Raw genomic sequence first — 25,245 nt, forward strand, 5'->3', positions numbered from 1 at the left:
CTTCTATTTTTTGAAATAGTTTTGGAATATTTTAATAGTTTTAAACATTCTTTAAATGTTTGGTAGATGTGAAGCCATCTGGTCCTGGACTTTTGTTTGTTGTTTTTTTTCTTTTTTTAAGATTTATTTATTTATTTGAGAGAGAGAATGAGAGAGAGAGCACATGAGAGGGGGGAGGGTCAGAGGGAGAAGCAGACTCCCTGCCGAGCAGGGAGCCCGATGCGGGACTCGATCCAGGGACTCCAGGATCATGACCTGAGCCAAAGGCAGTCGCTTAACCAACTGAGCCACCCAGGCGCCCTGTTGTGAGTTTTTTTTTATTATGGATTCAATTTCATTACTGGTAATCTGTTTAAGTTTTCTATTTCTTACTGATTCAGTTTTGGAAGGTTATGTTTCTAGAAATTCATCCATTTCTTCTAAGTTGTCCAATTTGTTGGCATATAGTTTTTCATAATCTCTTGCAATCCTTTGTATTTCTGAGGTGTCGGTTACTATTTTTCCTCTTTCATTTCTGATTTTTTTTTTTTTTTTTTAAGTCCTCTCTTTTGATGAGTCTGGCTAAGGGTTTACCAATTTTGTTGATCTTTTCAAAGAACCAGCTCTGGTTTCATTGATCTGTTCTATATTTTAGTTTCTATATCATTTATTTCTGCTCTAAACTTTATTTCCTTCCTTCTACTGGTTTTGGATTTTGTTTTTCTTTTTCTGGCTCCTTTAGGTGTAAGGTTAGTTGTTTATTTGAGATTTTTCTTCTTGAGGTAGGCCTGTATTGCTGTAAACGTCCCTCTTAGAACTTCTTTTGCTGCATCCCAGAGATTTTGAACTGTTACGTTTTCATTTTCATTTGTCTCCACGTATTTTATTTCCTCTTTGATTTTTTTTTTTTGATTGACCCATTCATTGTTTAGTAGCATGTTATTTAACTTCCATGTATTTATGCTTATTCCAGATATTTTCTTGTGGTTGATTTCTAGTTACATAGCGTCGTGGTCAGAAAAGATGCATGGAATGACTTCAATCTTTCTGAGTTTGTTGAGACTTGTTTTGTGGCCCAGTATGTTATCTATTCTGGAGAACGTTCAATGTACACTTGAAAACAATGGGCATTCTGCTGTTTTAGGATGGAGTCCAAGACCGATTTCTACAAGTGGTCTGTGAACCCTCATAGGCAGTGTTCTTAAAGACCAGATTTCTAATAGCACTCCGTTTAAGGCAATTCAGGCGTTTTTTATCATGCTCCCCCAAATTCTACCAGCTTCTACCCCTTGCTTGCTTCCAGAGACAGTTCCACAGTTTCAGGTTCTTGTTACAGTAGCACCTTACTGTCAGGTAGCAAAATCTGTATTGGTTTTTTATTGTTACCATAACATGATCACAAATGTAGTGGCTATTACAACATTCGTTTATGATCTCGTGGTTCTGTAGGTTGGACATAAGTCTCGTGGGCCAAAGTCACAATGTTAGCAGGATGCTGATGCTTACTGGAGACTTCGGGGGAAGAATTCACTTTTAATCTTGTTTAGGTTGTTGGCCAAATTCATTTCTTTGTGGCTAAAGCTTGGTAGGTCTCTATTTCCTTCATGGCTGTCAGCCAGGGGTTGGTCTGTGTCATGTAAGGTAACATATTCACAGGTTCCATGGAAGAAGCCTGGCCATCTGGGGGGCCCTTCTGCCTGCCACACAGAAGGTAACTGAAATGGATAATTTACTGGATAGACTTAGCACCTGACTAGAGATGGCTAACAAAAGAGTGAAGGAGTTAGTGAATTTTAAGACAGAGCAATAGAAAGTAAATAATTTGAAGAACACAGAAAACAGATTAAAGAACAAACAGCTTCAGAGAACTGTGGGGATAATATCAACTGGTGTACCACTTGATACATAATTGGAATTCCTGAGGGAGATGTGAGAGACTGGAGCAAAAAAGCTATACGAAGAAATAACAGATTTCTCAAGATGCATTTATTCTCGCAGTGCAAGATTCATTTAACAATCAAAAACCAACATAACATTCCTCATTTAAAGAATAAAGGAGAATAATCTCAATATTGTAATAGATGCAAAAAAAGCACTTGATAAAATTCAGTGACAATTTGTGATTAGAAATCTCTTTTCAAAGCAAAGAATAGAAGGGAACATCATTATTCTGATAAGGGTACCAAAAAAATCTCCAGTAGACTTTATACTTATTGGTGGACTATTAAGGATTTCCCCTTGAGATTATAAATGAAACAGGGATGCCTGCTAACTATATATATATTTTTAAGCAACAGGTTTTTTTGTTTTTTTTTTTAACATTTTATTTATTTGACAGAGAGAGACACAGCAAGAGAGGGAACACAAGCAGGGGGAGTGGGAGAGGGAGAAGCAGGCTTCTAGCTGAGCAGGGAGCCTGATGTGGGGCTGGATCCCAGGACCCTGGGATCATGACCTGAGCCAAAGGCAGATGCTCAACGACTGAGCCACCCAGGCGCCCATTTAAGCAACATTTTACTGGAAGTCATACTTGATGCAATAAGTAAAAAAAAATATCTAAGAATTGGAAAGAGGACATAAAACAGTCTTTGCTGACAACATGATTGTATATAGAGAATGTAAAATATGCATTATCTATCAGAATTGATATGTGAATTTATCAAGGTTACTGGATAGTTAAGTATCCAAAATTGATATTATTTCTATATTCCAGCAACCAATCAGGAAAATAAAACTTTGAGGGGCACCTGGGTGGCTCAGTCAGTTGAGCATCTGCCTTCAGCTCAGGTCATGATCCCAGGGTCCTGGGATCCAGCTCTCTGCTCACTGGGGAGCCTGCTTCTCTATCTCTCTCTCTTTCTCTGTCAAATAAATAAAGAAAAGCTTAAAAAAAAAAAAGTTCGCCATAAAAAAGTAAGTAAAGTAAAATTGTGAAAAGATGGCACCATTTGTATTGAAATCAAATCCTTAGGAATAAATCTCCCCAAAACTGTGTACATCTCTACAAAAATTATAAAATGTTATTGAAGTATAACCTGAATAAATGCAGGGATATATCTTGTTCTTAGATTGGAATATTCAATACTATAAAGATGTCACATCTTATTTTGATCTGTGGATTCAGTGCACCACCAAGCAGAATCTCAGTTGGCTTCTTTTAAATACCAAATAGAAATACATACATTTGTGTGTCAAAAGACGAACCAAGGATACGTCTAGGACTGCTGTTCAGTCCAAATGGAAAGAATCCACATGTCCGACATATTAGAATCAAAAAATAAATTGTATATTCATAGTCAATAGTGTACAAAACAATAGACATGAACAAAGTACTGTTAAATACAACCACATGGGTAAATCTCCCTAAGTCACACAGATCTGTTCTATATGGTTCTGTTTGAGTTAATTTGAGACTTGACAGGCACAACTGATGTACAGCATTAAAAGTTTGTATTTATCTTTAGGGCAGAAGCACAGTTGTGCCTGGGAGGTGGCATTAGGGGCTCCTGTAGTGCTTGAAGTATTCATCTTCTTTGTCATTGTAGCTTTGTAATATTGCACATAGGACTTAGTTATCTCCTGCTGTATAACAAATTACTGAAGAACCTAACCAGATTAAAAGGACAACCACTTATTTTGCTCCACATGGTTTCTGTAGGTCAGGGGTTGGGAGTGTTCTTAGCTGGTTCCTGCTTGAGATCTTTCATGAGGTTGCAATCAAGATGTTGGGCGGGGTTGCAGTCATTGGAAGGCTTGAGGGAGGCTGGAGAATCTGCTTCCAGGTCACTCACTCACATGACCGGTGCCTTGGTGCAAGCTGTTGGCAGGACACCTGAGTTCCTTGCCATGTAGGCTTCTCCATAGGGCTGTTCAGTGTCCTCATAACATTGTGGAAGTCACAGTCATTTTTATGACCTAGTCTTTGAAACCACATTTCAGCATTTCTGCAATATTCTGTTGGATAAAAAGATCAACTCTATTCAGTGTGGCTGGGGACTAGAAAAGGGAATGGATACCAGAAACCAAGAATCACTGGGGGCATCTCTAAGTTCGGCTACTGTATTACTATGCTACGGCCGCCATAACAAAATACCACAGACTAGGTGGCTTAAACAACAGAAATGTATTTGCTCACAGTTCTGGAAGCCAGGAAATCCAAGATTAGAGTGGTGCCTGGTGAGAACTTTCCTTTGGGTTGCAGAGTGCCATCTTAGTCCCATGTGCTCACATGATCTTCCTATACACACACACACACAAACACACATACACACACACACACACGAAGGGGGGCAAGAGCGAGTGCTCTATCAGATCAGGACTCTACCCGTATAACTTCATTTAACCTTAAATTACTTCCTTAGAGGCCCCATCTCTAAATAGAGTCACACTGTAGGTTGGGGCTTGACTATGAGTTCGGGGGAGTGAGGGGGACACAGACATTTCATGTACTTTCTGTATTTTTATATAATTTAATACAAAGTTAACTCTTTAAGTGGCTGATCAGATCTCAGACCTGTAGAAAGGTAGGATCCTTGGAGTAAACACAAGCACACACGTGCAGCACAAATGCTAAGTAGAATGCTGTGTGAAGATAAGCAAGCACACTTTAACACTGATTTTTTTTTAACAAGGATAAAGAGAAAATTCTAAAGATTATATGAAAACAAAGATACTTAACCTGTAGTTTTACTTTAGGTTTCTCTGTGGCATTGTATGCAAAGCAGCAGTTGAGCAGTGTCTTCATAGTGCTGTGGGAAAATAACGGTCAGCCTAGAATGCTCGACTCTCCCAAACTAACCTTCAACACTGAGGATGAAAGGTATTTTTAAATGTAAGGGTTTGCCATAACTAGTTTATCAATCACTTTGTAGGAATTATTCATAGATTTACTCCATGAACAAATACATGCTCAGAAGGCAGCAGTGGGATTTAGGAAATAAGAGTGAACAATGGATTAGTGTAAGCATTAGTAATATAGATATTTTAACTTTTTAAAATTTAATAAAAAGTTCAAAGATTCCAGAAGACAGCAACATGATAAATGATGGTGTAGAAGGTGGTATTAGATGGAAGTAAAAGCATGCTAAGATTTTGGTCTTGTTTTTTGGTTTTGTTTTCTTTTGTCTGTTTTTTTTTTTTTGGGAGGGAGGAAGATGTTGTTAATAATTATCTTTTTTATATTTATTTAAGTAGTCTCTACCCCCAACATTGGGCTTGAATGCATGATCCTGAGATCGAGAGTCGCATGCTCTCCTGACTGAGCAGGCGCCCCAAGATGTTAATTATTAATGTTAAACTTTGTCAGAAAAACATATGGGTTAGTAACTAAGAATATAAGTGGAACATAAAGCTTTAAAAATGTTGAAATAAAAATGGAAGAAAAAAACTTGATCAACGTTTACTGGAGTATATAAATACAAAACAAAATAAATTGGGCAGAATTCAGTGTAAATGTATTAGTTATCTCTTGCCGTGTGACAAATTAGCACCAAACTTAGCAGCTTATCACCGACATCATCTCATAGTTTCTGTGGTCAGGAATCAGGAAGTGGCTTAGCTTTTGGTTTTGGTCCAGGGTCCTTCAGGAAGTTGCAATCAAGCTGTCAGCCAGAGCTGCACTCATCTAGATCTGGAGGATCCACTTCCAATTTCCCTCGTGAAGCTGTTGATAAGCCTCAGTTTCTCCCTGGCTGTTGGCCAGGTGCTTCAGTTTCTTTCTTTGGCAGCCTCTCCATAGGCTGCTTGAATGTCCTCACAGCATGGCAGTGGCTTTTCCCAAAGTAAGCGAGCTGAAGGCGAGAGGCTCACATGGAAAGCTGCAATGCTTTATAACCTAACTAATCTCGACGGTGACCTGCTGTCACCGCTGATGGATTCCCTTGGTTACAGAGCCCAAGCCTAGTATGTGGGAGGGGACTACACGGCGATGTGGATTTTCAAAAGTGCAGATTTGGGGGGACCATCATAGAGGTTGCAAGCAAAAATATTTCTATTATAGTACATGTAAGTGGATTTACTTACATTATTAAAGGATTACTTATTAAAAGTGTCAGGTCGGGGGCACCTGGGTGGCTCAGTCGTTAAGCGTCTGCCTTCGGCTCAGGTCATGATCCCAGGGTCCTGGGATCGAGCCCCACATCGGGCTCCTTGCTCAGCGGGAAGCCTGCTTCTCCCTCTCCCACTCCCCCTGCTTGTGTTTCCTCTCTCGCTGTCTCTCTCTCTGTCAAAAAATAAATAAAATCTTTATTAAAAAAAAAAAAAAGTGTCAGGTCGGGGGGCACCTAGGTGGCTCAGTCGGTTAAGTGTCTGACTTCAGCTCAGGTCATGATCTCAGCCCTGGAATTGAGCCCCATGTCGGGCTCCCTGCTCAGCTGGGAATCTGATGCTCCCTCCCCCAGCCCCCCACGTGCTCTCTCAAATCTTTAAAAGTATCAGTTCGGGTAAACAAAATAAGAGATCTATTATATAGCTTTTTATAACAGACACTTCTAAACAGAGTGACAAGGAAAAGTTTAAAATGTATCAAAAATAGGGGTGCCTGGGTGGGTCGGTCGTTAAGCGTCTGCCTTCAGCTCAGGTCATGATCTCAGGGTCCTGGGATCGAGCCCTACATCGGGCTCCCTGCTCCGCGGGAAGTCTTCTTCTTCTCCCACTCCCCCTGCTTGTGTTCCCTCTCTTGCTGTGTCTCTCTCTGTCAAATAAATAAAAATCTTAAAAAAAAAAAAAATGTATCAAAAATGCATGTTTGATAGACACTAACACTATATATAATAATTGCTGCTTAGTAATAGTAATACAAGTCAGAACACAAGGAATCAGGATTTAGAACATTAAAAATGACAAAGTGGGATTTTGTATTTTGACAAAAGTATAATAGTCTAAATAATATCATGGGAGTGAACTTGTATAAGCAGTTGGCCCTTGAGCAACACAGGTTTGAACTGTGCAGTCCACTTACACATGGATAAATATAGTACAGTATCATAAGTGTATTTTCCTTCTAATTTTCTTAACATTTTCTTTTCTCTGGCTTGCTTTATTGTAAGAATACAATATACAATGCGTATGACATACAAAGTATGTGTGAATCAACTATTTATGATGTGGGTAAGGCTTCTAGTTAATAGTAGGCTACCTGTAGTTAAGTTTGAGTCAAATACATGAATTTTTGACTGCTTAGTGGTTTGGTGCCCCTCATCCTTGCACTGCTCAAGGACGGTTAAGTATTAACTATACTTAATAACATTGCTTCAAAATATGTACAGTAAAATCTTAAATATAAGAAAATAAAGGGTTTGGAAGACTATAACCCCTCATGTCGCAGAAACAGACAAATCACTTATAAAAGTAGAAAACTGTAGTCAGTCTGTGTATCACTGATAACAAAATTTACCTCATTTAGAACCCTAGATCCAAGAGAGAATATACAATATTCTTTAAAATTTTTAAGTTAAAAAACATAGTATACATATAAGGGAAATGTATAAGACTTAAAATTGTATTACATTATATCTAATTGCTGTGGAATACCCATATAATGCCCATATGCTAGGTAGTACATTTCTGGTATCCTAGAAATGCTTTATGTATCCTCTTGGTCATACCTACCCCCAGGAGAAGTCACTATTCTGATTTTTATGGTAGTAATTTCTTTGCTTTTCTTTAGATTTTTACCCCCTGTGTATGCATCCATAAGCAGTAAGGTTTAGTTTTGTCTTGTTTTGAACATTATGTCATTAGAATCATGCTATGTTTTGTATCTTGTTTTTTTTTTTTCCCCACTCAGTATTTCAGTGTAAAATTCACCCTTGTTTTTGCTGAAGCTCTAGTTCATTTTAATTGTATATTTCCTTGATTGAATCCTTCCAGGTTCATTTATATTCATTCTTCTATTAATGGGCATTTGGGTTGTTTTCTGTTTTGAGCACTTACTAATGAAACAGCTACAAACAGCATTCCTGGGCTTATACCACACTACCTTATTACCATAGCTTTCTCTCTTTATATGTAAGCATTTATTTCTATAGATAGGTCTCCAGGAATGGAATTGGTCGATCATTGTTAGACCATTTTTCGAAGTGATTATATCCAGCCAGTAGGCTGAGATCCCCTGAGGCCAAGACTTGATGTCAAATTTTAAAATTTTTACTAATCAGAGGGGGTGTATTAGATTTTCTTTATTGAGCTATAATTCCCATACCATGAAATTCACCTTTTTAGAGTGTATATTCAGTGGTCTTTAGTATATTCACAAAGTTGTGTAACTACCACCACTAATTCCAGAATATTTTTATCATTCCAAAAAGAACCCCCCCTGCCAACCCATTAACAGTCACTCCCTATTCCTCCCCCTCCTCTCAGCCCCTGGAAAACATTAATCTGCTTCCTGTTTCTCTGGATTTGCCTGTTCTGGACATTTCATATAAATGGGATCATACAATATGTGGTCTTTTGTTTCTGGTTTCTTTCACTTAATGTTTTTAGGGTTCATCTATATTATAGAAGTATCAATACTTTATTCTTTTTATGGCTGAATAATATTCCACTGGGTAGCTATCACATATTTTATTCATTTTTCTGTCGATGGACATTTGGGTGTTTCCACTTTTTAGCTGTTACGAATAATGCCACTATGAACAGTCATGCATAATTTTTTATGTGAGTATGTTTTCCATTCTCTTGGGTATAGACCGAGGAGTAGACTTGTTGGGTCATAATGTAACTCTGTGTTTAACTTTTTGAGAAACTGCCAAACCGTTTTCCAAAATGGGTGCATTATTTTACATTCTTGCCCACAGTGCATGGAGGTTCCAATTTCTCCGCAACCTCACCAACACTCATTATTGTCTTTTTTTTTTCTTTTAAAGATTTACTTATTTATTTTTTAGAGAGAGAGAGAAAGAAAGCCTGCAGGGGTGGGTAGGGGGAGAGGGAGAGGGAGAGTCTCAAGCAGACTCTGCACGGAACCCAACTTGGGGCCCAATCCCGCAACCCTGAGATTACAACCTGAGCCAAAACCAAGAGTTGACAACTGTGCCACCGAGGCACCGTCTTTTTTTATTATATATCTCGTAGTCAGTGTGATGAGGTATCTCATTGTGTGTTTTTTTCCCATTGACAAAAAATTTTTTAAGTATTTAATTCATTTATTTGACAGTAAGCATAAGCAGGGGGAGCGGCAGGCAGAGGGAGAGGGAGAAGCAGACTCCCCGCTAAGCAGAGAGCCTGTCCTGGGGCTTGATCCCAGGACCCTGGGATCATGACCTTAGCCGAGGCAGATGCTTAACTGATTGAGCCACCCAGGCGCCCCTCCCATTGAAAAAAATTTTATTGACCAAAAATTGTACAAATAAGCTATTGGTTTGATAACAACAAAGGCTGAATTTCCCTAATGACTAATAATGTTGAGTATCTTTTCATGTGCTTATTGGGCATTTGTAGATTTTTTTTTTTTTTTTTAGATTTTATTTATTTATTTGAGAGAGAGCTCGAGAGAGCACAAACGGGGGGGGGGGGGGAGAGGGAGAAGCAGGCTCTCCACTGAGCAGGGAGCCTGACATGGGGCTCCATCCCAGGACCCTGGAATCATGACCTGAGCTGAAGGCAGACACTTAACCAACTGAAACATTCAGGCACCCCCATTTGTAGATCTTTGGAGAAAGGTCTATTCAGATCCATTGCTCATTTAAAAAACTGGGTTGTCTTTTATTGAGTTGTAATCATTGTTAAATATAGTTTGGACACTAGACCTTTATTAGATACATAATTTGCAAATGTTTCCTCCCATTTTGTGGATTGTGTTTTTAGTTTCCTGGTTGTGTCCTTTGAAGTACAGAAGTTTTAAATTTTGATGAAGTCCAGGTTATGTAGGTTTTGTTTTGGGCTTTTTTTGTTTTTGTTTGTTTTTCGTTGTTCATGCATTTGGTACTATACTAAGGAAACCATGGTCTAATCCAAGGTCATGAAGATTTACACCTATGCTTTCTTCTAAGAGTTTTATAATTTTATCTTTTATATTTAGGTCTTTGATACATTTTGAGATATTTTATATATAGTGTGAGGTGTAGGGGTCCAGTTTCATTCTTTTGCATGTGGAGATCTGATTGAAATAGGAGTTTGCAGTTGTCTCAGCACTATCTGGTGAAAGATTATTTTTCCTTTGTATTGCCTTGGCATCCTTGTCAAGTCATTGTGGTTTTAGTTTGTAATTTCCTAATTACTAATGAGTTTGGGAACCTTTTTTTATGTTTATTAACCATTTGAATATCTTTTCTGTTGAAATACCCAGTTTTTAATTGGGTTATCTGCCTTATTTTTACTGATTTCTAGGAGTTGTTTTTTGGTTGTATATGTTGCAAATAGCTTTTGCCACTCAAGTTAGTCTGTTCTCTTGGTGTCTTGATGAACAGAACTTCTTTAATGTAGTCAAATTTATCAGTCTTTGACTTTTGGAATAATACTTTTGGTGTCTTGCTCAAGACATCTTCTAGTTCAAGTTCTCAAATATATCTTCTATGCTATTTTTTATCAGCATTATAGTTTTAACTTTGGTGTTCTAGGTCTATAATCTACTTTGAATTGTTTTTTGGATATGGTATGAGGTAACAATTTAATTTCTTTTTTTCCTCCTTATGGATACTGAGTAGTCCTGCTACCATTTGTTGAAATATGTGTTCGTACCCACTGCTCTGCAATGTCAGCTGTGTCATAAGTCAGGTATCCTTGTACTCCTTTGTTTCTGGGCTCCTCGGCTCTAGGAGCTCTCTTTCTGTTTCTGCACCAACAACACATTCTTTATTATCACAGCTTCATCATAGTGTGGATACATGCTGGAACAAATCCTCCCTTATTCTGCCAGAGTGTTTGCCAGCTCTTGTTTTACATCCTTATTTTTCTGTGCATATGTATGTAATTTTATTAGGGATTGTTTAGCCTTGCCCTCAGTCAAATTTGCCTCTTCCTGGGATACTCCCATCAAGACCATTAATAACAACCAAGGAGTTCTAACCTGGGCAGTGATATCCCCCAGGTTTTTCATTCATTGGGATTTTAGGGCTATTTCTCACAGGTAGTTAGTGAGACCAGCCATCCCAGTGACGGGTCATAATGACAAAATGTGTCTTTGACCTCCTTCGCTTTGATTTACTTCCAGAAGGCCACAGTAGAAACCTGACTTGATGCCCACCTCACTGTAACAGTTCTTACACAAATAAGCACAGATGTCCAAGGAAAACTCACACACAGCCTACTGGAGTAGCGTTCAGTGGGAGCAACCCATAGAGACGGAAACCGGAGCAGATGCACTGACTGCCCCAGCGCCCATTCATTCCAGTTCAGTGCACAGAGGTCTGTCAGGGCAGGTTTCACATCCCAAGAGAGGGATTAGGACCCTTGGGCTTTGTGGCTCTTAAACCGCTTTAAGTGCAGAAGCGACAGCCATTCACTGTTGTGATCAGGGGTGGGATGCAGAAGTAACATAATATGATAGACATTATATCTGATGCCACAGGGGAAGAAATTAGAAGAGACAACCCTGAACAATTATATGCCACCAAATAGAACCTATTTTGACAGCATAGTTTTTTAGGGGAAGCAGCCCTTCCCTGGCATAATCAGGGTCTGGGATCCAAATCTTGCAGCTGTATGATGTGGCATGTTGGTAGCAGAAATCTTCCTCTTTCATGGTTGGGGAAGTACCAGCCCCTCCCTTGGCATGATGGGAAGGAACTCCAGCCCAAGTTTTGGGTTGACCGGAATTGATTGCCATACACATTGGGCTGAGTCCAGTTGTCATGGAGGTTCATAGGAACTCAGCTTCTTTTTTGGGTGGTCAGCAGATCAGTTTTGGATGAAATGACCCTTACCCCTCAGTTGTTAATTCTCAGGATTTCTCTGGCAATTCTTTTTTATTTTGTATGTATATTTACATAGATGGCATTTTAAAAACTTAATTTTTCACTATAAACTTCCTTTTTAGTACTGCTTTTATTGCATGTTTTTGTCTCATGATATTTTCTAATTTTCCTTTTTAAACTCCTTTAAGTACTTCTTTGACCCATTGGTTGTTCAAGAGTGTGTTGTTTACTTTCTACATATTTGTGAATGTTCCAGTTTTCCTTTTGTTATTGATTTCTAGCTTCATTCCATTGTGGTTAGAAGAGATACTTGGTAGGATTTTAATCTTCTTAAATTTGTTAAGACTTGTTTTGTGACCTAACATGTAATCTAATCTGGAGAATATTCTGTGTGTACTTGGGGAGAATGTGCATCCTGCTACTATTGGTTGGAATGTTCTGTATATGTCTGTTAAGTCCACTTGGTCTATAATGTTATTCCAGTCCACTGATTTTCTATCTGGATGTTGTATCCATTACTGAAAATAGGGTCTTGAAGTGTTTTACTATTATTGTGTTGCTGTCTGTTTTTCCTTCAGATACGTCAGTGATTGCTTTATATATTTAGGTTTTTGAAAATTGTTTTGACTATTCTAGGTCCTTTGCATTTCTATATAAATTTTAGGATCAGCTTTGAATTTCTGCAACAAAAGCCTGCCAGCATTTCGGTTGGGATTACACTGAATAGAACAATAGATCTACTTTGAATAAATCAATTTGGGAGAATTGCCATCTTGCTACTGAGTCTTCCAGTCCATGAACAGAGACTGTTTCTGTATTTAGGTTTCTCAGCAGTGTTTTATAGTTTTCAGTGTAAAAGTCTTGCATTCTCTTATTAAATGTATTTCTAAGTATTTTATTCTTATGTTATTAAGAATGGAATTATTTTATTAATTTCACTTGGGATTATTGTTGCCAATATATAGAAATACAGCTGATTTTTGCAGGTTGACCTTGTATCCTGTAACCTTGCTGTGGTCATTTATTAGTTCTGTGTGTGTGTGTGTGTGTGTGTGTGTGTTCCCTGGGATTTTCTGTGTTCAGGATCATGTCATCTGTGGACAAAGACAGTTTTACTTATTCCTTTCCCAAACCGATGTCTTTAATTTCTTTTTTTTTTGCCTAATTTTACTGTCTTGAACTATCACTAAAATGTTGAGTACAAGTGGTGAAAGTAGACATCCCTGGTTTGTCCCTGATCATAAGGGGAAAGCATTAAGCATGATGTGCATTTTTTGAAAGTGCCTTTTATTAGGTTGAGGACATTTCATTTAGTCTCTAGTTTTTTGAGAATATTTATCATGAATGGGTGTTAGATTTTGTCAATTGCTTTTCTGCATCTTTTAAGATAATTGTGGTTTCTGTCCTTTATATTATTAATTTAGTATATAACATGCATCGATTTTTCTGATGTTAAACCAATTTTACATTCCTGGGATAAATGCTACTTGGTTATTGTGAATTGTTGTGAATATTGATTATTCTTTTATATATTGCTGGATGCAGTTTGCTAATTTTGTTAAGGAGTTTTGTGTCTATTTCAGGGATATTGGACTATAGTTTTCTTGCAAAAATTTGTCAGGCTTTGTTACGGGTAATATTGACATCACAGCGTTGGGAAGTAGTGTACTCCCCTCATTTATTTCCTGGAAGAGTTTCTGAAGGATTGGTATTATTTCTTTAAATATTTGATAGAATTAACCAGTGAAGCCATTGGGACCTCTGCTTTTCTTCGAGGGAAGATTTTATTTATTTATTATTATTATTATTTTTTTAATTTTATTTATTTATTTGACAGAGACACAGCGAGAGAGGGAACACAAGCAGGGGGAGTGGGAGAGGGAGAAGCAGGCTTCCCGCGGAGCAGGGAGCCCGATGTAGGGCTTGATCCCAGGACCCTGGGATCATGACCTGAGCCGAAGGCAGACACTTAACGACTGAGCCACCCAGGCGCCCCCGAGGGAAGATTTTGAATAACTCATAAGCCTATTTAGATTATGTATTTCTTCATTAGTCAGTTTTGGTAATTTGGTATTTCTAGGGACAAATCCCCAGAAATGACATACAGATGTTCATGATATTCCCTTATAATCATTTAAATTTCTTTAGCGTCAGTAGTGTTGTTCCTTTCTTCATTCCTGATTTTGATAATTTGTTTCCCCGCCCCACTCCTTTTTTTAAATTAGTTTAGCCGAATATTTGTCAATTTTGTTGATCTTTCAGAGAACTAACTTTGGGTTTCATTGATTTTCTTTTTTATTATTTTTCTGCATTCTAGTCTATTGATCTCTGCTCTGATCTTATTTCCTTTCTTTTGCTTGCTGTAGGCTTGATTTACTCTTCTCTTTCTAATTTCTTAATTGTGGAAGCCTAGGTTATTGATTTGGGACTTTTCTTCCCTGGTATCAGTGTTTAAAGCTATGCATTTCCTTCCTACATTGCTTTAGATACATCTCAAATTTTGATGTGTCTTTGTTTTCATTTGGTTTAAAAGTATTTTCCATTTGATTTATTCTTGATATGTGGGTTACTTAGAAAATGTTTAATTTCCAAATATTTGGGGATTTTTAAAATTTATTTTCTGTTTTATAATTTAATTCAGTTGTGGTTGGGAAACATACTTTGATTTCTGTCCTTTTAAATGTATTGACATTTATTTCGTGACCGGCACTTATTACATCCTTAAGAACTGTCCATATGTACTTGGAAAGAATGTATTTTACAGTCATTGGGTTGAATGTTTTAGGTTAAGTTGGGTGATTACGTTGTTCTATATCCTTGATGATTTTCTGTCTAGTTCTATTGATCATTGGGTTGGTATGGACATTTCCAACTATTATGGTTACACGAGCTATTTCTCCTTTCATTTTGTCAGGTTTTGCTTCATGTATTTTGAGGCTTTTTTGTTAAGTGTATATGTGTTTATTGTTGTTATATCATCCTGATGTATTACCTTCTTTCTCATTATGAAATATCTTTTTTTCTCTTATAGATTTTTGTCTTAAATTCTACTTGTCTGGTATTAATATAGTCAGTCCTAATCTCTAATGGTGACTGTTTGCATGGCCTATCTTTTCCCATCTTTTTACTTTCACCCTGTTTGTATCTTTGAATCTAATGTGTGTCTCTTGTAGACAGCATATAATTGGATCTTGCTTTTTTATTCTGTCTGGCAATCTCTATTTTTTGGTTGGGGTAATTAGACTATTTACATTTAACATAATTATTGATATAGTTGGATTTACTTCTGCCATTGTGCTATTTGTTCTATATGTCTCCTGCCTTTTTTTGTTTGTTTCTCTTGTCCTCTTTGACTGCTTTGTTTTGTCTTAAATGAGTATTTTCAGTGTATCATTTTAATTTTTCTGTCAATATTTTCACTTTTTTTCAGTTTTTTCTTAGTTGTTGCTCTAGGGATTAGCATATGCATTTTACTTTACCACAGTCTACTACCTCAGATTAATACTAACTTAATTTTAGTAAAAAATAGAATCTTTTCTCCAGTATAGTTTCATTCTCTCTGGGCTCCTATTTGTTATAATTGTCATGCGTATGATGTGTATGTGTTATAAGTCCAACAATATACAGTTGATCCTTGAAGAATGTGGGGGCTAAGGGAGCCAACTTCCCAGGTAGTCTAAAATCTGCATATAATTTTTGACTCCTCCAAAATTTAACTGCTAATAGCCTACTGTTGACCAGAAGCCTTATTGATATCATAAACACCACGTATTTTGTGTTTTATGTAGTATATGCTGTATTCTTACAATAAAGTAGGCTAGAGATAAGAAACTGTTACTAAGAAAATTATAGGGTGCCTGGGTGGCTCAGTTGGTTAAGCGACTGCCTTCGGCTCAGGTCATGATCCCAGGGTCCTGGGATCGAGTCCCACATCGGGCTCCCTGCTCGGTGGGAGGCCTGCTTCTCCCTCTCCCACTCCCCCTGCTTGTGTTCCTGCTCTCGCTGTCTCTGTCAAATAAATAAATAAAATCTTTAAAAAAAAAAAAAAGAAAAAAATTATAAGGAAGAGAAAATACCTTTGCAGTACTCTATTATAAGAACTCTGCATATAAATTAACCCATGTGGTTCAAACCTGTTGTTCAAGGGTCAACTATAATGTTATAATTATTGCTTTGTAACATTTTATGTCCTTTAAAGTAGTTGGGAGAAATGAAAACAATTTATCTATGGACTCTTTTATATCAGCTCACATATTTATCATTTCTAGTGCTCTTTTTTCTCCTTGATTATTCACATCACTGTTTAGTGTAAATCTTTAAGTCTAAAGACTTCCTTTAGTATTTTTTGTAAATCTGTCAGCAGTGCATTCTCTGTCATTGCTTCCCTGGTAATGTCTTTTTTAGCCTTTGTTTTTGGAGGATAGTTTGCTGGATATAGAATTCTTGTCTTTATGTTTCAGCACTTTGACTATGGCATTCTACTGCCCTATTTCTTCCATTGTTCTGGTGGAAAGCTAGCCATTGATCATATTGATGTTCCCCTGTAAAAACTACTCATTTACTCATTACACAATGAGTAGTTTTTACCTTGCTGCTGTCAAAAATCTTCTCTTTGGCTTATGGTGTGTCTCTGTGTGGATCTTTTTCTGTTTATCCTCCATGGGATTTTTTGAGAGACTCAAGTGCATGGATTAGTGCTTTCATCAAATTTGGGCAATTTTTTTTTTTTCATTATTTCTTCAAACATTCCTTTTGCCCCTTTGTGTCTCTCTTTTCCTTCTGGGACTCCTATTATGCAGTTGTTCATACCTTGGTCATATTCCATAGATCTCCAAGGCTCTGCTCTTCTTTTTTTTTTCATTCTTTTTTCTTTCTTTTTCTCAGCTGGATTATCTTAGTTTACCTACCTTCAGGTTTACTCATTTCTTTCTACTGCCAGTGCAGATCAGCTGCTGAATTGCAGACTTGAATATTTCATTGATTATTGCACTTTACAAATCCAGAATTTCTATTTGGTTTCTTTAAAAACAACAACACAATAAATAAACCAAAACTCATTTCTCTTTATTGATATTATCTCTTTGGTGAGGTATGATTGTCATGTCTTTAATTCTCTTTAATTCTTTACACATGGTTTCCTTTATTGCTTTGAACATGTTTATATTCATTGACAGAGTCTTTGGTACATCCAATGCCATATCTAATACCTGGGCTTCCCCAAGAATAATTGCTATGGACTGCATACTTTACTCTTTCTTTACACGTGTCATAACTTTTTGTCAAAAACTGGATATTTTAAGTATTGTGGTAACTCTAGTAACATTTCCCTCTTCCCCATCCTCAGAGATTGTTATTGTTGCTGCTTGTTGTTGTCATTTATTTAGTGTCTTTCCTGGACAAATTCTGCAGTCTTACTCTTTGTCACATGCAGTCACTGAAGTCTCTGCTTAATTAGCTAAGTCATCAGCTGATGATTTGACAGTTTCTTAAATGATTTAAGCCAATAGGTCTCCAACTCTTTTTCTAATGGGCACTTTGTGTGTTGGGACATGGCTTCCATGCTCTGGCAGTTTACAACTCTGCCTTAGCCTTCACTTCCTACATGCACAGAACCTCAAAGGCAAGCACGGGTGAGAGGTTAGGCCTTATCTTGTCTTTCCTGGGTATTTGCACGGCGTTCTACATGTGCGTGGCCTTCTGGATCCCCAGGAATGTGTCAGAAATTGCCAAAGTCTCCCATGGAGCTCGTTTCTCATATTTTTCCTTTTGAGTTTTTTGGCCAGCCTCTTGTTTGCCCCAGGTGGAGTCACTGCCCCTGGCAACTGCAGTATTAAACAGTTGCCACTGATTTTTTGGGACAAACTTGCTGAGGCTAGGGCTTTCCTCACTGATTGGGCTCTGAGTCAGATGAAACAAAGATTAGCTCCATGAACGGGGCTTTTCTAGGGAGCACCAGTCAGGTCGAATAGTGACAGTTCCCTGGGGACAGGGCTTCTGAGGGAGCTCCAAACCCATCAGCCTCCTCCAATGGCTGCTAGGCTGCTGGCTGTCATAGCTACTGCAATTCTGAGGCTGCTGATTTCCAAGGCCACCATGAAACTGGGAAGAGGGACTAGAAATACAGCAAGTGAAAATATCAGAAAGCTTGTTTGCTGTTGTTAGGAAGATTCAGCTATTTTCCTTGAATAAATGTTTTTGGGATTGTTGCAGGCCTTTGGCTAATTTCTAGAGTGCTGAAAAAGTTAATTTTGAAAATTTATGCCAGTGTTCTCATTGCTTTTTGGAGGAATGGATTTTCAGAGGTCCTTCATCCATAATTCCAAAAGTGCTTCTCACTCTGCCTGTGTTTTTTTTTTTTTTTTAAGATTTTATTTATTTATTTATTTGAGAGAGAGAGAGAAACAGCATGAGAGGGGAGAGGGTCAGAGGGAGAAGCAGGCTCCGCACCGAGCCAGGAGCCCGATGTGGGACTCAATCCCAGGACTCCGGGACCATGACCTGAGCTGAAGGCAGTTGCTTAACCAACTGAGCCACCCAGGCGCCCACTCTGCCTGTGTTTTTAAGTGCTGTGCATATTACACCTGTTCTTTTTGATATCTGATGATGCCCTATGTGTATTTATTGTCAGCCATGAAAGTCCACTCTTTGATTTCATCGAGAGCTGCTTGCGAAATAAACATGAAATGGTTATTTATGAAGCTGCGTCAGCTATCATCCATCTTCCTAACTGTACTGCCAGGGAGTTGGCACCTGCCGTTTCAGGTTAGTTGTGTGTTTGATAGCTGGATTTTGTTTATATTCGTATGTTTTTGTTTTAAGTTCCATAGTTCTGCAGGATAGGTAGTAAGAATGATTTTTGAACCTTAGCTCTATTATATATACCTTTGTGTTGTGGTATGTAGATGGTTTATTTTTGTTGTTCTTAATTACCTCTTTTTCTGAAGTTACCATTTCCCTATATAAAACATTAAAAATTTTTTGCTTGGAATCAAGTAACTTTCATGCCTTCAGTTCTCTTTCATGTTTAAAAAGTCCATTTGCTCTTATAACTATAAATATTGCTACCACAAATTCAGATATTAGTGGGTATATTAATTCTTATAGAAAAATAAACTTTGTTTCCTATATTTATACTTTTTATAGTTTAACAAAAAGTGTTTTTACTATTTTTGATGATACATTTCTCATGTGAAGTTTTGATGCTGTGATCTAATCTCCTTATGCATATTTTGAATACTATACTTTATGTACTATATTTTCAGATATATGCAATATGATGAAGTGAGCTATATTCACAGTGATCTTTTTTTCTTTCTAGTTCTTCAACTGTTCTGTAGCTCTCCTAAGCCAGCTTTGAGATACGCAGCTGTGAGGACCTTGAACAAGGTAGGTGTCCCTTTGCCAACTGTTGACTTATATCAATGTTTGATTGAGAATCATTACATGTGAAGCATTTGGCTTTCTCCCCAAGGTTAGTAAATAGGATTTATGGGCTTCACTTCTATAGCAGCTTCCTTGTATTTGTGGCCTTAGGTATGGCCATTTTTACTATTCAACTAAAGATTATAATTCGACTTCTGAGCACTTTATAGCTGAGAACCACGTTGTCCAATATGATGGCCATTAGCCATGAGTGGCTATTTCCATTTAAATTAAGTAAAATTAAATAAAATAAAAAGTTCAGCTCCTCAGTCACTCTAGTCACACTTTATGTGCTCAGTAATCATGTGGTTAGTGAGTCTCATATTGGACAATGCAAACATACCAAACATTTTTATCAGTGTAGAAAGTTTTCTTGGACAGTGCTGGTGCAACACAATGTGAGTCACATGTAATTTTAAATTTTATAGTAACCACATTAAACATTTTTTAAGATGAAAATAATTTTAATAATTTATTTACCCTAATATATGTAAAATGTCATATCAACATGGAATTGGTGTAAAATTATTAAAGATCTATTTTGCCTTATATTTTTTCACACTAAGTCTTGACATCCAGTGCTTATTTTTATGTTTGGAGCATATCTTAATTTGGACTAGCCACATTTCAAGTGCTTAGTAGTCACATTTGGTTATTGGCTACCCTACTGGACACCATAGGTTTAGACAATACAATTCAGAAACATAGAATAAATTAAATAACCATAAACATTTGAAATGAAAGTTTATTTTTTTTTTTAAAGATTTTATTTGAGAGAGCGAGCGAGCATGAGAGATCATGAGCCGGGGGGAGGGGTAGAGGGAGAAGCAGACTCCCTGCTGAGCAGGGAGCCTAACACGGGACTCGATCCCAGGAGCCTAGGATCCTGACTTGAGCTGAAGGCAGACACTTAACCAACTCAGCCACCCATTTCATTTCCTTGAAATGAAAGTTTAATGTAGTAGAAGACTTGTCATAAGGCAGTATGTGATCTATTATAAATTAATAGTATGAACAATTGGAGGCGAGAGAAGCCATGGAAAAACCTTTATAGGACAGCCACAGAAGAACCCTTTACAGAATAACAATTTGAATTGTTTTTTTAAGAAGTGATATAGGTCCACATTCCTTTATCTGTAAACTTGGGGCCAGATGTGCCTCAGAATTCAGTATTTTATGAATTTTAGGAAGGCAATATGGTGCTATCTCTTATATACTACCCCCACTGAGCCTAGAGCAGTACCCTACCATTAAACACATTAATATTTCTTTTTTTAAAGCCATATTAATATTTCTGTGCTATACATAGGACTATCCTCACTAAGTGGAATAAATTCATATTTAACTTGTTTTACATTAGTTTGGGTCAGATTTTCCTGTTAAATGAATTTTGATGCCAATACTTTGCTGAGTTTTCAAATTTTTTAAGTTGTGGGTAAAGGATTCTATACCAATATTGAGATGGAGAAGTGAACAATTTTGACAAAAGCAAAGAAGCAGGAGAAGGACAGACATGTTTTAGTGGCTGGAGTTTGCTGAAATACAGAAGTGTTTTCTAAGTGATAAGATATTAACAGTCTTTGAGCAGTGTTTACCACAGTAGGTACGATTCTCCAAGATCCTTACATCTAGTAGAATAGATATCCATGTACACATGTACTATAAAGAGAAATAGGCCAACTGTAATAAAATAGACTCTGAGAGCGCCTGGGTGTTTCAGTCGGTTAAGTGTCTGCCTTTGGCTCAGATCATGATCTCAGGGTCCTGGGATCAAGCCCCGAGTTGGGCTCCCTGCTCAGCGGGACCTCTACTTCTCCCTTTCCCTCTGCCTGTCTCCCCCCACTTGTGTGCTCTCTCTCTCTGAAATAAATAAAATCTTAAAAAACAAAACAAAACCACAGACTGTGATATTGTTACAAAGATTATAGAAACCTAGGAAGAGAAAGTGCTTTGTTATACTATGACTCTGGCAGTTAATCGTGTATCAAATGATATATCATAGCTTATTAATTGGAGATGTTCTTCTTAAAACAATTACTTTTGACCTATATTGCCCCATTTAGATTTTTAAAAGCTGCTTACCTTAATTAAAATGTCTATTTTCCTCTTTCTTTGTTTTTTAAAGTTCTGGTCTTCATTAGTAGCAGTTTGCTTATTATTTGTCTTGCCCTTCCACAAGGTGGCAATGAAGCACCCCTCTGCTGTTACTGCCTGCAATCTGGACTTAGAAAACTTGATCACAGACTCAAACAGAAGCATTGCAACCCTGGCCATTACTACACTCCTCAAAACAGGGAGTGAGAGCAGTGTGGACAGGCTCATGAAGCAGATATCTTCTTTTGTATCTGAAATCTCAGATGAGTTCAAGGTAAAAGTTTAAATATGATCATGTTTCTCCCAGTCTCTGGCTTGCCTATTTCTTTTCTTAACAGTATCTTTTGATGAGCAAAAGTGTTAAATTTTTATGAAATTCAAGTTATTAATTTCTTTCACTGTTCTATTGCCTTTGTCTACTTCCAGATCTTAAAGATATTTTCTTATGTTTTCTAAATGTTTTATGGGTTCAGCTTTTACATTTTGGTCTATTATCCAATTTGAATTAAATATATATATATTGTGTGTGATAAGTTCAGGGTTTTTTTTTCCATACTAATATCTAGTCATTCCAGCATAATTTTTGAAAAAGTCCTCTTTTTCCCCATCAGAGTGCTTTGGCATCTTTGTCTGAAAAGCAGATAACTGTATAACTGTAGGTATATATCTAGGTTCCTTATCACATTCTGTTGATCTATTTGTCAATCCTATGCCAGTACCATGCTGTATTGATTAATGTAGCTTTATGGTACTTCTTAAATGTAAAGCAGGTGGTCTTCCAACTTTGTCCTTTTTTTAATATTCTAGGTCCTTTACATTTCCATATAAAATTTAGGATCATTTTATAATTTCTATAAAATAAAGTCTGCTAGAATTATGATTGGAGTTATGTTGAATCTATAAATAAATCTGGGGGGAACTGACATCATAATGGTATTCTTCCAGTTCATGAATATGGTATACCTCTCCCTTTATTTAGGTCTTCTTTAATTTCTCTGAGCAGTGTTTTACAGCATTTATTCTATCGATCTTGTACACATCTTTCGTTAAATTTATATCTAAATATTTTATGCTTTTATATCCTATTGAAATTTCTACTTTATTGTTTGCTAGTAGTATATAAAAATAGATACATATATTTTTTTGCTTTCTCATAACTTGGTATCCTTGCTGAGTACCCTTATTGGTTCCAGTAGTTGTTATGCATTTCTTACGATTGTCTGTATACATAATCATGTTATCTGTGAATACAGACAGTTTTGTTTCTTCATTTCCAACCTAAATGCCTTCCCTTTCTTTTTCTTGCCTTATTAAAATGACTAGGATTTCCACTATAGTGTTGAATAGAACTGGTGAGAATGTGTCAGAGATGATCAAAAGAACAATAAAATAAATTTCAGTTAAAAGAATTAAAGTAGAAAGATTTTATTATTTCATTCTTATTTCTCAAATAAGTATAACTTGCTCTATTCACTCTCTTCTATATATCTAGACTTTTTATTTTTATATTTTTTAGAGAGAGTACACAGGAGCACTGGGAGAGGGATAGAGAGAATCTTAATCAGGCTTACACGCTCAATGTGGAGCCTGACACAGGGCTCGATCTCAGGACCCTGAGATCATGACCTGAGCCAAAATCAAGGGTCGGATGCCTAACTGAGTCACCCAGCCACCCCTGTATCTAGACTTTTAAAAAACAAACAGCCTATTTATTCAAGTAGACATTTTGAATCTTGCGGAACCTTAGGAGGTTATGAATGTCACTGTGTAGTATAGCTTACTGAATGAGTCTCCTATGCTTAGGTATTTAGATAGTTTTCAGTATTTTGCAATTACAAATAATGCTGCAGTGGATAACCTGGTGCATATGTTTTCTTAAAATGTTGGAGGTGCATCTCAGGGTCGGTTCATAGAAGTTCATATGCTAGGTTGAAGGGTAAATCAATATGTAGTCTATTTGTAGAGAATGCTAAATTCCACCAGCATGTTTAAGAGTGCCAGTTTCCCCCTAGCCTCACCAGTAGAGTGTATTGTGTTTTGAAGTTTTGTCAGCTTGGTGGGTGAGAAAGTGATCTCAATGTAGTTTTAATGAATTTCTCTTCTTAATGAGGTGAGTTAAACATCTTTTTACATTTTTAAAGATCATGTAATATTTCTTTTTGAATATCATTTGTTCATCTCTTTTTTCCATTTTCTATAGGAATTTTGGTCTTTTGTTTCCTCAGTTATTTCAAGTTTTTTTAATATATTAGGGATATTAGTTCTTTATCCATGAAATATGTTATGATATTTTCTCCCAGTTTGTCATTTGTCTTTTGACTTTTCTTACGGTGTCTTTTGTTGTGCGAAGTTTGTTATTTTTATGTAGTAAGATTTGTCAATCTTGTTGCATTTGACTTTTGGGTAGTAGAAAACTTTCCCTTCAGGGGCGCCTGGGTGACTTAGTTGGTTAAGTGTCCAACTCTTGATTTGGGCTCAGGTCATGATCTTAGGGTTCTGAGATCAAGCCCCACGCTGAGCTCCATGCTGGGCGTGGAGCCTGCCTTAGGGTTTTCTCTCCTCCTCTCCCTCAGCCCCTTCCCCCACTCCAGAAGGAAGGAAGCTAGGAAGGAAGGAAGGAATCTAGGAAGCTTTCCCTTCAGATTATAGAATCTGATTGGGTGAATAAGGATTCACCTAAGATTTCTTCCACTGCATGCATAGTTCCTTGTTTTCATTTAGATCTCTGATACATTGGATTTTTTTATTTTATTATGTTAATCAGCATACATTACATCATTAGTTTTTGATGTAGTGTTCCATGATTCATTGTTTCCGTATAACACCCAGTGCTCCATTCAGTACGTGTCCTCTTTAGTACCCATCACCAGGCTAACCCATCCCCCCACCCCTCTCCCCTCTAGAATCCTCAGTTTCTCAGAGTCCATAGTCTCTCATGGTTCGTCTCCCCCACTGAATTCCCCCCCTTCATTTCTCCCTTCCTACTGTCTTCTTTTTTTATTATTATATATGGTATGAGAAATGGATCTGATCTTACCCTTTTTCAGTGATTATCCAGTTGGCCCCCCTCCATTTTATTTAAAAGACTGTCTTTGCCCCAGTGATTTGAGATACCACCTTTATCATCTGCTAAAGTCCATATGTATATGGGTCTGTTTTTGGGCTTCCTATTCTATTCTGTTGTTCATTTATTCATATATCAATACCACACACTATTTTAAACATACACACTTTGTAGGATGTATTAATACCTCTCAGTCCCCTCGCATGGCTCTTTGTTTTCATTCTTTCCCTAGCTATTCTTATATGTTTATTTTTCCTTATGAATTTTAGTATTAACTTGTTTAGCTTCATGAAAAAATCTCATTGGCATTCTTATGGGATCACATCAAGATATCTTGATGATGTTGAGACATCCTGTCCCAAGAACGAGGAATATCTTTTAACTTGTTCAAATCTACCGTTGTGCCTTTCAAGAATATTTTATAGTATTTTTGTTAGTTTTGAATGCTTTTAAAATGCTTTTCTTATTTTGTTTGTTGTTGCTGTTATAAATGATTGTATCCAGTATATCTTCTAACTAGTTATACATGTATATGTTCCCTTTGTATACTGCAAGATCTCTTCCAGCCTTAGAAGATAGAGCGTCTCCCTCTAAAAGTAAAGGGCAGGTTTCCGCACAGTCCTAGAAGATACAGCTAGTACTTTCCCTGGAGCAAAAAGCAAGCATGCTCACTGTCCAGGATAAGAAAGAAGTTTCCCCTCGGCACAAAGGTCCAGCTGCTTACTACCCTCTGTGAAATATTCCAGTTCCACACCTCAGGGTTCTTCTGTAATGAGAGCTACTGTGGCCCTTTTCACATTGCCCTCTGAGGAAACTGGCCCCCAAATGCTG

The 25,245-nt window shown here is 37.2% G+C and overlaps 1 protein-coding gene across 3 annotated transcripts in view; it reads left to right on the forward strand.

The window, feature by feature from the left end:
• Positions 1–25,245, forward strand: part of COPG2 (COPI coat complex subunit gamma 2) — a 120,111-nt gene that overhangs the window by 42,428 nt on the left and 52,438 nt on the right. For all 3 annotated transcript variants that reach the window (XM_045864257.3, XM_045864258.3, XM_064574938.1), the window contains 3 exons: positions 18,463–18,596; positions 19,153–19,220; positions 21,436–21,624. In XM_045864257.3, coding sequence (XP_045720213.1) covers positions 18,463–18,596; positions 19,153–19,220; positions 21,436–21,624 — 391 coding nt within the window. The remainder of the gene's footprint in view (positions 1–18,462; positions 18,597–19,152; positions 19,221–21,435; positions 21,625–25,245) is intronic.

The sequence above is a fragment of the Mirounga angustirostris genome, unplaced genomic scaffold (assembly GCF_029215605.1).
Source record: "Mirounga angustirostris isolate CCGP_5_RB_7025 unplaced genomic scaffold, mMirAng1.0.hap1 SCAF_12, whole genome shotgun sequence".
NCBI lineage: Eukaryota > Metazoa > Chordata > Mammalia > Carnivora > Phocidae > Mirounga > Mirounga angustirostris.